General features: G+C 48.4%; 1 protein-coding gene and 1 pseudogene across 2 annotated transcripts in view; one reads left to right on the plus strand and one right to left on the minus strand.

Annotated features, from left to right (window-relative positions):
* The window catches only part of LOC113880086, a 60,286-nt pseudogene extending 53,901 nt beyond the window's left edge, over positions 1-6,385 (minus strand).
* FAM174B (family with sequence similarity 174 member B) overlaps positions 6,257-13,630 on the plus strand; it is a 41,172-nt gene continuing 33,798 nt past the window's right edge. Inside the window, exon 1 of one of the 2 annotated variants that reach the window (XM_027521301.1) lies at positions 6,257-6,727. In XM_027521301.1, coding sequence (XP_027377102.1) covers positions 6,384-6,727 — 344 coding nt within the window. In that variant the 5' untranslated portion in view covers positions 6,257-6,383. The remainder of the gene's footprint in view (positions 6,728-13,630) is intronic. The other variant, XR_003507408.1, reaches the window with a different exon arrangement.

The following is a 13,630-nucleotide window of genomic DNA, read 5'->3' on the forward strand; positions in this document are numbered from 1 at the left end:
TCAATCCTAAAGGAAATCAGTCCTGAATATTCACTGGAATGACTGATGCTGTAGCTGAAGCTCTAGCGCTTTGGCCACCTGATGTGAAGAGCTGACTTATTGGAAAAGACCCTGATGCTGGGAAAGACTGAAGGCAAAAGCAGAGGATGAGATGTTTAGATAGCATCACCAACTCAATGGACATGGCTTTGAGCAAACTCTGGAAGATAGTGAAGGACATAGGAGCCTGGCATGCTGCGGTTGATGGGGTCACAAAGAGTTGGACACAACTTAGTGACTGAACAACAACAACATCCTAACAATATTAGTTCAAATAGAAACAAAATAATAAATAAGGTAACATTGACACATTGTTATGAAAATAACTGTATTTTCTTTAAAAACCCAGAAGAGTGGCAATATTTTAACATTTTTTGGTAAAACTCCTTAATGTCTGACAGTAGAAAATAGGTAGGTTTTCACATTCACTTTTGAATTCATTGTGTTACAATTTGTTGTTTTGGTTGAAAAATGAAAAAAAAAAAAAATTCAGCCTTGCCCTAATATGCAGTTAGAAAAGAGAAGGGGATTTTTATAACCTTTTCAGATAGTATGGATATACTCCTTGAATTTCACACCAAAATTTGTGAGCAGTAGTTTCTTAGATAAGTTTCTTAAAGATTAGTTGCACTGTGAAGTCTGGAACCATATCAATGAAATTTTGTACTCTGTTTCATTGAAATCCATTGGTCTATCTTGCACTTTGTATGGAACTTTCAGCCAGACATAATTTTGTAACATTGTACTTTGGCCATGTAGAAAAGAACTGGCTTGCTGATTTAAGCACATCTTCCAAATTTTGACGTATTTATAGTATATAATATCAAAAACACCACCAAGCTCATCAGAAAAGTCTTGCAGTATTAGGAAGCTGCTCAGCTCACAGCAGAAAGTCCTAATTGACAAGGTTTTCCTAAAAATTCAGATTTTAGCTTGAAAGGTTTGAATTTTATCATTGTTCACAATACTATCAGTAACTATCATTGAAACGACAGACTCATTCTTGTTCATTTTTTGAGAAAGTGCTCACCAAAGACCTGGGGCTTCCCAGGTGGCGCTAGTGGTAAAGAAACCTGCCTGCCAATGCAGGAAACATAAGAGATGCAGGTTTGACCCCTCAGTCAGGAAGATCCCCTGGAGGAGGTAATAGCAACCTGTTTCAGTATCGTTGCCTGGAGAATCCCATGCACAGAGGAGCCTGGAAGGCTCGTCTGTAGGTTGCAAAGAGTCAGACATGACTGAAGCGACTTAGCAGGCACTGCCAAGGACCAGGTCTGAAGTTTGTCAGGCACTCTTTTGATTAACAATGACATTCCATGAAAAAAGTGGCTGGTTCAGTTTGCAGCTCTAAGAATCGCACACATGCTTTATCTCGAGACAGTCATCATGGCTCATAATGCAGAAATAGTGGTTTATGCATACTTCTCATTTCATCACATCTAACAGTAAAATGTTCCCTTCTCAAGGGTCAAGGTTTAATCATTTCATGACTCTATCAAGGACATTATAAAGTGAAAGTGACTTTTTTTTTCCCCCTGCTGTGCATGGTCATAAAGAATGCAATTACTATGAGTGTAGTTTGTCTTAATTCATGCTAAAGCATCAGTTTTCATCACGATAGCTTTTGCATCATCAATGAAAAAGCCAAATAACATCTTACTGTTATTACAGAATTCATTTCTACTTTTCAGTTTCCCTGGAAGGGTCTCAGGGACCTCAGGAGCCCCAGACCACACCTTTAGAACTTCTGCTTTAGCTTGCCATTGATTCTAGAGGCGATCCAACATGCTTCCAATAAACTCTTTTCCTGAAATCAGCCCAAGTTGCTTTCTGTTGCCAGTCACCAGTGTTCCGTGTTAAAAAGATTATTGTTTGTGGTTGGTTGTGAGAAATGAAGCATTTCCTGCCATATTGGTAAATAAGGATGTCGCAGTCATCAGCAACTGCAGCCCTCCAATATGGGAAACAGTGTCAGACTTTATTTTTCTGGGTTCCAAAATCACTACAGATGGTGACTGCAGCCATGAAATTAAAAGACGCTTACTCCTTGGAAGGAAAGTTATGACCAACCTAGATAGCATATTCAAAAGCAGAGACATTACTTTGCCAACAAAGGTTCATCTAGTCAAGGCTATGGTTTTTCCTGTGGTCATGTATGGATGTGAGAGTTGGACTGTGAAGAAGGCTGAGCACCGAAGAATTGATGCTTTTGAACTGTGGTGTTGGAGAAGACTCTTGAGAGTCCCTTGGACTGCAAGGAGATCCAACCAGTCCATTCTGAAGGAGATCAGCCCTGGGATTTCTTTGGAAGGAATGATGCTAAAACTGAAACTCCAGCACTTTGGCCACCTCATGTGAAGAGTTGACTCATTGGAAAAGACTCTGATGCTGGGAGGGATTGGGGGCAAGAGGAGAAGGGGACGACAGAGGATGAGATGGCTGGATGGCATCACTGACTGGATGGACGTGAATCTGAGTGAACTCCGGGAGTTGGTGATGGACAGGGAGGCCTGGCGTGCTGCGATTCATGGGGTCGCAAAGAGTCGGACATGACTGAGTGACTAATCTGATCTGAATATGAGCTGCTGAGCCCTACGGACAACCAGGAAGGAGAAGAAAACGTGCTACCTGGCAGGCATCAGCCTGGAGTCACACCCTACAGTGAGCCCCAAGGAAGCCCAGGATGGAAAAAACACAGTATACTGGCCCCAGAGAGAGGAGGTACATAGAAAAGGAATGATTTCAGCGAGCCCAGACTCTTGCATCTTCCCGTACATAAGAGAAGTGCTAAATTCCTTAACTTGGGATATCTGGTTTTCTTTAATCATCATCTTGTGACGTTCAGACCACCTGCACTTCGTGGCAAAACCTCTATATAGCCTGGCTCCTTCCCTCACCTCTTCAGAGCAGTTCTCCCAGGGTCACTTCAGATGCTGTCTCCTGGGCTTGAAGTCCTAAAAATTCCCACTGAATAAAACATAACTCTCAACTTTTAGATTGTGAATATTTTTAAAGTCAACAGTTGATTCAAAAATGTTTGAGGAACTCTAGGGCAGTTTATAAGTAAGTTCTTCGTTGTGATGATTTGCACAGCGAGTAATCAGGAAGAAGGAAAAGTTCTAAAGTTTCATTTTAATAAAATAATCTAACATTTATGTACATTCTTGGTGTTGTACATTCTTGGTGGTAGGTTATGTACATTCTTGGTGTTAAGTTATGTAATTCTTGGTGTTAAACAATCAAGCGAGTCTACCCCAGTCCATGAATTGTGGTAAAAGAAGGATAAGGACACAAATGTTTTCTTCCTTCTTAGGGACATTTCCAGTGACCTTTCTGAGCTAAGTATGGCCATCCTCACTTTAGACATTAAAGACTTGGATTCTGTGGGTAAGTTTTCAGCCAAGGCCATTAAGTGGTCAAACCTCTTACCCTGAATAGAGGCTCCAAAACCCAGCACTTCTTTAACTCTCCATGGAGGGATTTCTGATAAGGACAAAAATCTAAGCCTGTGATATCTGAGGTTTATGCCTTAGAGGGCAGTCCTGCAAAATCATGGACATCAGCAGTGGTTCTTTAAGAAATTTCTTTTCTAAATTCTATCACGATGATATGATAAAATGCTGGCTCTCTATCAACACACCATTTTTTGACAGAAAGTGGTATTTTAGAAAGTTGGAAGAGACCTAAAGCTTGTGATCTGTCCAAATTTCTCACATTCAACATGCATTTCAAATAGTACCTCCTGGGTGTTAACTTCTGATAGCCTGCTTGTTCATCCCAGTAAATCAAAATGTATCACATTATAAGTGACAGGCAGCTTGTGTGTGTGTGTGTGTGTGTGTGTGTGTGTGTGTGTTAGTCTTCAGCCATGTTTGACTCTTTGCAACCCCATGGACTGTAGCCCACCAGGCTCCTCTGTCCCTGGAATTCTCCAGGCAAGAATACTGGAGTGGGTAGCCATTCCCTTCTCCAGGGGATCTTCCCAGCCCAGAGATTGAACCCGGGTCTCCTGGCAGCTTCTTAGATGTCCCCAATGATCCTTGCTTCCTGATACTCTCACCCTTGTATAACCCCTTCCCCTTGTGATGAGATCTGTAACTTGCTTCCAACCAACAGAATATAGCAAAGGTGTTGGGATGTTGCTTCTATTGTCAGGTTTCCTAAGACAATGATTTCAATCTTGCTAACAGAGTTTCTCCATTGCCTTCTAGACTTACATATTAAAAAGAAAAATTATTTATTTATGGCTATGCTGGGTCTTTGTTCCACACACCAGCTTTTTCCAGCTGCAGTGACTGGAGGCTGCTCTCTAGTTCTGGTGCTCTGGCTTCTCATTGCAATGGTTTCTCTTGTGGCAGAGAATGGTTTCTAGGGCATGTGGGCTCAGCAGTTGTGGCTTGCAGGCTCTAGAGCTTGGGCTCAGTAGTTGTGGCACATGGGTTTAGGTGCTACGCGGCACGTGGGATCTTCCCAGACCAGGGATGGAACCTGTGGCTCCTGCACTGGCAGGTGGGCTCTCGACCACTGGACCAAAATAGTCCTAGACATGCACATTTTGATGAGGCAAGCTGCCATGCTGGAAAGGCCCAAATGGTAAGAACGGTGGACAGCCTCTGGCCAATAGCCAGTGGGGAATTGAGGCTTTCAGTCCAGTAGCCCATGAAGAGCTAGATCTGGCCAAAAACCACTGACTGAGCTTGGATGCAGATCCTTCCCCAGTTGAACCTTCAGATGAGACTCTAGCCACCAGCATCGACTGCACCTTTGTGAGAGACCCTGAAGCAGAGGACCCTAAGCTATGCTCAGATTCCTAAACCACAGAAACCCTGATAAAATGTGTGTGTGTGTTTTAAGCTGAGAAATTTGGGAATAATTTGTTAGGCAGCAATAGCAAACTGATACATTGTACTGTATTTTATTTACCTGTTGCTTTTTTACAAAATAGGACCAGGAGTGAGCTGTGTAAGGTCACTGAATACTTGTCATATCACCAGAGAAGCTGGTCATATCACCAGCTTCTGGCCAGGATCCAGCCTCATGCTGAAAGGTGGAGGCCTGCAGGATAGGTCCTAGCGATCCAGGAAGGCCCTTTGTGACCTCCATCAGGTCCCACCTTTGGGCCTCACACGGGAACATCCACAACTATCTTTCTCCACTGAAGTATCATCTAGCTTGCAAACCAGAGGCAGCAAGCCAATTACTCCCTGGGGGCTGAAACTTCAACCTAGGAGGAAGACTGCGGCTGCTGCTGCTCCTGCTAAGTCGCTTCAGTCGTGTCCGACTCTGTGTGACCCCATAGACGGCAGCCCACCAGGCTCCCCCGTCCCTGGGATTCTCCAGGCAAGAACACTGGAGTGGGTTGCCATTTCCTTCTCCAATGCAGGAAAGTGAAAAGTGAAAGTGAAGTCGCTCAGTCGTGTCCGACTCTTCGCAACCCCATGGACTGCAGGAAGACTATTCTACAGCAAAGGTACAAAGTCAGGAATGCACACTGGGCTTCCCTGGTGGTTCAGATGGTAAAGAGTCCACCTGCAATGCGGGAGAACTGGGTTGGATCCCTGGGTTGAGAAGATAATCCTCTGGAGGAGATCCTCTGGCAACCCACTCCAGTGTTCTTGCCTGGAGAAACCCATGGACAGAGGAGCCTGGTGGGCAACAGTCCATAGCGTCCCAAAGAATCAGACAACGACTGAAGCTACTTAGCACGCAGCACAATCCAGTTCAGAAGCAGAGGTGCAAAATGTCTGAAATAGCGAAGCCGTGAGATAAGAAACTCTTAGGGAAAAAGAAGTTAATTGGGGAGACGCTGAACTATAAATATACACAGTGCACAGGGCATTCGGCCGCACACTTCATTCACTTCGGAGGCTTCGGTTTCCGCATCTGTAGAATGGAGTCTTTGATTCTCTGTCTGGCACAACCTGAGTTGCTGGGAGCTAAATCAACTCTTAAAGGAGGGTAACAGCAATACCTGTCTCCTAAGGGGGGGTGATGATATCAAACAGATAAAATGTGTACCGTGCAGCACAGCTCCTGGCGACTGCTACTTCTCCCAGGGTGTCCCAGGTCCCCGGGGGAACAGCGCAGCCCGCACCCGGCCTGGTGGCCTGCCCCGCCCACGTGGGGCCGCGGCCCGTCGAATGACTCGGTGCAACGTGTTGGTGGCTGCGGCGGCCGCGGCCGCGGGCGGCGCGGACTCTTCCGGGCGCCGCAGCTTCCTGCCAAGCACCGCGCAGCCGCCGGGCTCCGCCGCGGGAGGACCCGGGGCAGGCCTCGGCGCCGCTGCGGGACTCGGGGCTCCGCCGCGCGCGCCCAGCCCGGCCCCCGCGCCGCCGGCCCGCACCATGCGCGCCGCGCTGCCTCCCGCGCGGCTGCTGCCGCTGCTGCTCCTGCTCGCGCTCCTGGGCGCGCCCGCCGCCCGCGCCAGCAGAGCCCAGTCCGCCGCCCCTCCGCAGCCCGGAGCCGAGCGCCAGCCGCGGCCGCCGCCCGGCCCGGGGCCCGGGAACGCCACCGGCACCGGGTCCGGGGAGGCGGCGGGCGGCGGCGGCAGCTCCAACAGCAGCGGCGACGCCTTGGTGACCCGCATCTCCAGCCTGCTCCGCGACCTGCCCACCCTGAAGGCGGCCGTGATCGTGGCTTGCGCCTTCACCGCCTTCCTCATCGCCTGCCTGCTGCTGCGAGTCTTCAGGTGGGTCCAACCGCCCCTTTGCAGCCCCGCGGGCCAGCCTGCCCCGCCGCTCCGCCGCCCCGCTGTCACCGCGCGCCCTCGGCATCCGCGCGCACACCAGACGCTCCGGCCCCGGTGCCTGGTTGCATTTGTGCTACCCCGGGACTCCCGGCCCTGCCCCTCAGGCTTTTTCCCTCTTGCACACTAGAATTTTCTCCTGTTTGAACGATAAATGTATCCATATGTATATGTATAGAAGTGATCAGCCAGTCAGTCGTGTCCTACTCTTTGCGACCCCATGGTCTGTAGCCCACCAGGCTCCTCTGTCCATGGCATTCTCCAGGCAAGAAGACTGGAGTGGTTGGCCATGCCCTCCTCCAGGGGATCTTCCCGACCCAGGGATCGAACCCGTGGCTCTTATGTCTCCCGCATTGGCAGGTGGATTCTTTACCACTAGCACCACCAGGGAAGCCCGTAATACATGCACATATATACATAAAATTATACGTATATAAAATATTGAATTCCTTTTAACTTTTCATTAATGCTTAACACTAACAATAGCGCTTCGAATTCTGACAGCCTTACGCAGATTTTATTTTTATACCCATTTCCCAGATGAAAAATTTTCTGGAGAGGCAAGGTGGCTTATCCAAGTAAACTCAATGGTGGAAGTAGGATTCGAATCCAGGTCCACCTTACCCATCTTGCTGCCCCACCCTCTGTTTCCTTTGAGGGTCCCTGAGGTGCCACCTGCTTTTTTTCTTTTCATTGGTTCTGCTACGAAAAGAAGCAGTGTCTATCGGGTGGGCTGATTCCAGGATACCTGTTGAAGGCCCACTTTTTTGAGCCAGAGAGTTGGAGCCGGGCTCCAGGACGTTTGGCGGCCTTGGTGACCTCGGTGACTTTCTGCCTACCTCTGTGCCTGAATGAACTATCGCAGTGAAGATTTGCAGGGATGCGAGAGATCTTGGAGGCTGTTGTAGGTCTCTCAAGTTCAGGGAGAAAGTGGGAAATTAGGAAGACTGTCTGGAGTAGGGAGCTGGAGAAGGCTACAGGCAATGCAGGGAGGGCTGCATTTCCCCCCATGGCTGGGAAATTCTAGTGTTGCAGGAAATGAACCAAATGTATCCTGTTACTCAGGCGGGCCTCCCGGAAATCTGGGCGTCTGCGTGTCAGTTTGTCCCAGCCTGTTCCCTCCCCTTCTGAGTTTACACAGAGTGCTTGGGTGTTTGATCAGCTGTTGGAGGTTTGGGGCCAGGGGTTTGCGAGCATTTTCAGAGCAGGAGTAGAAACCAGATCTGCAAAGGCAGGTCTGGGAGCTCTCCCGTGAGGTTTGTTGCTGAATGCTGTGTGACTTGGAGGCAAGGTGTTTCTTTGTGGGTCCACGGGATTAAATATGCCTGTGGTCCTGAAAAAATGGAGAAGGGAGCGCTGTGGGCCCACATTCTCCTCCCCCATCCCCTCTCCTCCCCTCTCCTGGCTCCAGCCACATTGTTCCTCTCTGTGCTGATCCCCTGATCTCTTCTGCACCCCATCGTACCCGCTGCCCTTCTTCCTCTGCTCGCAAACTTCAGTGGCTCCCTGTAGCCACTACCTGGGTGTGGCATTTGGGCGTCTTGAAATTAGCCCCGGAGCACCTTGAGGCCATCCGCCTGTCCTCTGGACCGCCCATCGCTTCTCTCCTTACACTCCTGGCTGATGGCTTGTGGATTTTCCGCTCCTGGGCCTGTCCCTGCCGCACACTTGCCGTGACTGCACGCGGCCACCAGGGCCCGGCTCCCACGCCCCTTCCTCTGGGTCGTTTTCCTGCACATAGGGGCCAGGAGGTCACTTCCCTTCCTGGCCACCCCCAGCCCCAACCTTGTTCATCCTCCAGACGGCCCTTCTCACATCAGGCTGGTGGCTCCCCTGCTCAGCAGATGGTCCTGGAGGGTGGGCACATCCCATCCTGTGCCCAGGCACGGCCTGGCCATCATCAGATGCGGCCGTCATCCTTTATGGCCTTCCCGATAGCTTGGTTACATTGAACATGGATGCCCCAGAGCAGCTCTGAGCCTGGGGGTTTGAAACATTTTGCTCAAAATAGGCCGCCCAGCCCACAAGGCGGTGTACTTTTTCAGAAGGTATTTGAACTATTTTGCCAGTCTGCTCCTTATTACCCAGGAGAGGGAGGAGAACACTCAGCAGCCTGCGGCCAGATGTGAGGGTGCACGTCTGAGCTGGAGAGGACGGGCCCTTGCTGGCCAGTGAGCCGACTGTGGAGAGAGGGTCCGACTTCTCAGGAGAGGCCATTATGGCCTTCTTCTTGCAGGGTCGAGTTTCCAGGGGGGACAGCTGGCACTCTGGATCTGATGTGGAGGGGAACTTTACAGCATCGGACAGCTGGGAAAGGCCTTGATGGTAGACAGTCCGGCCCCACGTGCTCCTTGGCAGAGAGGAAAATTGCATCTCAGTGACAGTGTTAGTCTCTCAGTTGTGTCTGACTCTTGCGACCCCATGGGCTGTAGCCCACGATGCTCCTCTGTCCATGAGGATTCTCTAGGCAAGAATACTGGAGTGGGCTGCCATGCCCTCCTCTAGGGGATCTTCCTGACCCAGGGATTGAACGGCAGGTCTCCCGCATTGCAGGAGGATTCTTTACTGTCTGAACCACCAGGGAAGCCCAGGGAATGTGGGCTAAGTTATACAGTAGATTCTAGAACACTGCAAGCCCAGGGTATATACTGTGACCTTTCCACAGGCCCCTGCAGGCTGCCTTCATCAGGCTTCTTGAAGGCCTGTTGCCCTGGGTGGACATCCTCCTAGCTCCTTTGCCTGCAGTGAACACATCCTGGCCATTCTGCCCCCAGTCTCCCTGCGTGGTCTCACCTGGGCCACACCCCTCCCCTGGGGCACACCCCCCGTCCCCCCAACCTGCCGGTGCTTCTGGCTCACTTTGCTCTGTCTCTAGAGTCACAGCCGTGTCCTTCAGGCTGGTGTTCCCACAGCCAGCCTTGTCTCCTCTCCGTGCATCCTCCTTCTCTGTTCTCACACTTCTGCCCTCCCATCCCCACAGGCGTGGGCTCCTTAGTGTAGCTACCCGCTGGCTTTTCATACCTGGGGTCCCACTCCCTCTCAAGCCTCCATCTCAGCTCTGCCGGCTGCCCCAGCCCTGCTTTATGTCCAGGTGTCCTCCAGGGGCATCTTGTGGCCCTAGCTCCGCATGTCACTCTGATCATCTGCATCAAGTCCCCTCCGCCGTCAAGGCGTCATGACCAGCTCACTGCTGTTTGACTGCCTGGGTGTCACCTCCTCTGAGAAGCCCCTCAGCCAGGGCCCCCAAGTGCTCCCAGAGCACACTCGAGATTTGAATTTTCTACGTGGGGTCAAGAGCGTCACCGGACGTCCCAGGTGGAGGGCTCCTAAGAGCGAGACTGGCCGGTACTCATTTGTGCCTCTCTAACGCCTCCTGGGGCTCCAAGCACAAGCTGGCATCTAATATGGATATTTTTAGCAAATGAATGAACCCCTGAGTATTTTGCCTTGTTGGTGCTTCCCAGAATGTCTCTGCGATGAGCTATGTGGCTAGTGCAGGGAGCCTGTGAGGTAGGAGTTTGTCTGGATGGGGGCCACCATTTCCAAGACGATGGATATGAAGAGCGGGAGAGTGTAGTATGTGTTATTGCTTATATAGAACCCTAGCCCATGTGTCGGTTTTCCCTGAAGGAGTCACTTTACCAGACAGCAGAAAGAATGTGGATCCAAGGAAACTGTTAAACTTAGAAGCAAAGAAAGGTATACACTTTTAATCAAGCAATTCCATTTCTAAGGTACACACATTTTTTTACTGTGATATCTATTCTTTGTTTCAAATTTTATTACTTCAAAGAGGAAGCAAAGATGCATGATCAATGAAGTTCAGAGCAGTTCTGTTTAATAGTGAAAATGTTTAAGTAAGCTTGGTATCTAACAGTTGACTATACAAATTATGGTAGTCTTTATAACGGAATACTGTGCAGCCGTGAAAAATGATGTTGGTCTAACACTATATACTGTTAAGTGGAACAGGTTACTAAAACCATGTGTAGTATGATCTCATCAAATAGATAAATTATATATATATATATATGAATGTGCAAAGAAATTTTTGTGTGTACACATGTGACTGTGGGAGATACTTAAATTTTTTTTTAATTGGAGGGTAATTGCTTTCCAACTTTGTGTGGCTTCTGCTGTATGTCAGCATGAATCAGCCTTAGGCATACATGTGTCTCCTCCCTCTTGAACCTCCCTCCTACCCTCCACCCCACCCCAGCCCTCTAGGTTGTCACAGAGCGCTGGGCTGAGCTCCTTGTATTACACAGCAGTCTCCCACTGGCTGTCTTGTGTTGCACGTGGTAAGTAAGTAAGTAAGTCACTTCAGTCGTGTCCGACTCTGTGTGACCCCATAGATGGTAGCCCATCAGGCTTCCCCATCCCTGGGATTCTCCAGGCAAGAACACTGGAGTGGGTTGCCATTTCCTTCTCCAATGCATGAAAGTGAAAAGTGAAAGTGAAGTCGCTCAGTCGTGTCCGACTCTTTGCGACCCCATGGACTGCAGCCTACCAGGCTCCTCCGTCCATGGGATTTTCCAGGCAAGAGTACTGGAGTGGGGTGCCATTGCCTTCTCCAGCACGTGGTAATGTATATGTTTCAATGCTACTCTCTCAATTTGTCCCACACTCTCCTTCCCTTGATGGGTGCATATATCTGTTCTCTATGTCCCCATGATTCTTTATAATTTATTTATTATGTGCTTATTGTTTATGATGTGTTTCTACATTGTCTGAATTTCCTTTCAGCAGACATTTATTCATTTTCTCTCTGTGCACTCAACTGTCTGCTGCCCCCTTAAATGTGTTCTCCTGAGGACCTGTGTAAGAGTCTGGGGTGGACCCCTCGCAGTGGGGCTTCTGGGTCCCAGGGGTGCTCTTACTTGGCTTCCTTGAGGATGTATCAGCTTACCTTCCCACCCTCAGTATCTGGGGCTCTCAGATCCTCCCATCATATCTGACACTTAGTATTATCTGACTTTCTAATGTTTAAAAAAAAATAGATTTTTTTCCTGGTAGTGAGAACTTTTGGGGTTTACTCTCCTAGCTAGACCTCTTAGCTGCTCTCTTTTCTCATCTGTCCTTTCCCGGGTATGACTGGGTATCTCTCTGCTTGTTTTTGCAGATCTCCACTTCTTCCTGAGGTTGAGCCGCTGTCTCTTCCCATACATATTCTTTTTATAATTAAATTTATTTCCCTTATGCATTAATCAATCTGATGTCCCATCTACAGAATCATTTACAGCTTTTTCATGTATTGGAATTATTATGGAAAACTATTTTAAGACTGAAGACAAACTTGGAGGAGGGAAAGGCAGTTTTAGTGCCCGTTGGTGAGGGTATCTTCGTGTGTGTGTGTGTGTGTGTGTGTGTGTGTGTGTATGTATGTGTGTGTGTGTGTGCAGTTCTGCCTGGCTCGCAGTAGGGCCAGCCTTCCTGGGTCTGTTACTGGTTACATGGTTATGAGAGCTGGAAGGAAATCAACAAAGAAGCTGTGTTTAGGAAGTAGAAAACTCCTCTGGGTTTGGATGTTAGGAAGCATCTCATGGGGTTGCATGGACTTGGGGATAATGCGTGTAAAGCCCAGTAGCTGCTGATCAGAACCATTTGCCCTCCCCCGCCCATGCTCTCTGAGATCAGGCTCTATCCGCTGAGAGCCAGGGGGAATCTGACTTTACTCTCTGGTGTCTTATGAACGAGGTGGAGACAAGTCACAGAGTGCCACCTGAAACCACGACTCTCCTTTCCTCATCCTGGGAAGCTCCCAGCTCTCTTGCCAGGCCAGGTTTCTCCCAGATCTCTGTTGGCTGCCTGCCCACCCCCTTATTTCAAAAGCTCTGTAAAATCGTCTTATCTGAAAGGATGGTTTGTTTTGGTGCTTCCTGGGGGACGAGGAGGAAGACAAATTCTAGGTGATCTGATATTGCCCAGCTGTCGCACTTGGATCAATGGCAAAGATACACGCCATCAGAGCCTGAAGATGCTGGAACCGCGGGAGCTTAGTTAATTACTAAGGCAGGTCTTTGAAAAGGAGCCAGAACATTTCCTGCTTCTCCTGGGATCCCCTCATCTCCCATTGTTTGTCCAGAGAATGAAAGTTATTTAAGAGAAAATATAGAAGCTTAATACTTTCAGGATTTGGGGGCAAGTATTCTGAAATGTTTTTAGTTATTGTTCATTAGTGTATAAATATTATTTTAATAAGTTGGAGTTTTGGGCAGGGCCCTGGTTACAAAGTTAAACCCCTTTTTATGACTTTGGGTTTGTGGTGCCTGTGTAGCACCAGGAGGTCATTTTTTAAAAAAAATTATTGAACTATGATTGATTTTCAATGTTGTGTTTAATTACTGCTGTGCAGCAAAGTGACTCAGTTATACACATAGATATTCTTTATCCTACTCTTTTCCATATGGTTTATCACAGGCTGTTGAAAATAGTTCCCTGTGCTGTACCTTGTTTATCAGGAGGTCCTTTTTAATTGCTTGGTTAAAGCTTTGAATTAAGGGAAGAGTGATAGCTGTGAAACATATCTATCTTAGTTTTTGCTTTGCAGAGTAATTTCCTTTTTTCTTTGTTTTCCAGTTCTGTGGAGACAACACAGACATACCACACTATGTAAGTTTCCATGGACAGCATAATGACTTGATTATGTGCATTATGAAATGATGACCACAATAAACATAGTTAACATCCATCATCTCTGATAGATCCCCCCAAAAGGAAAAGAGATAGTTTTTTTTTTTTTTTTTTCCTGGTAATGAGGAATTCTGTGGTCTTAGCAACTTGCCTGTCTATCACACAGCAGTGTTAGCTGTAGTCATGGTACCCGCTCCATCCCCAGGACTTACT

The sequence above is a fragment of the Bos indicus x Bos taurus genome, chromosome 21 (genome assembly GCF_003369695.1).
Source record: "Bos indicus x Bos taurus breed Angus x Brahman F1 hybrid chromosome 21, Bos_hybrid_MaternalHap_v2.0, whole genome shotgun sequence".
Taxonomy (NCBI): Eukaryota; Metazoa; Chordata; class Mammalia; order Artiodactyla; family Bovidae; genus Bos; species Bos indicus x Bos taurus.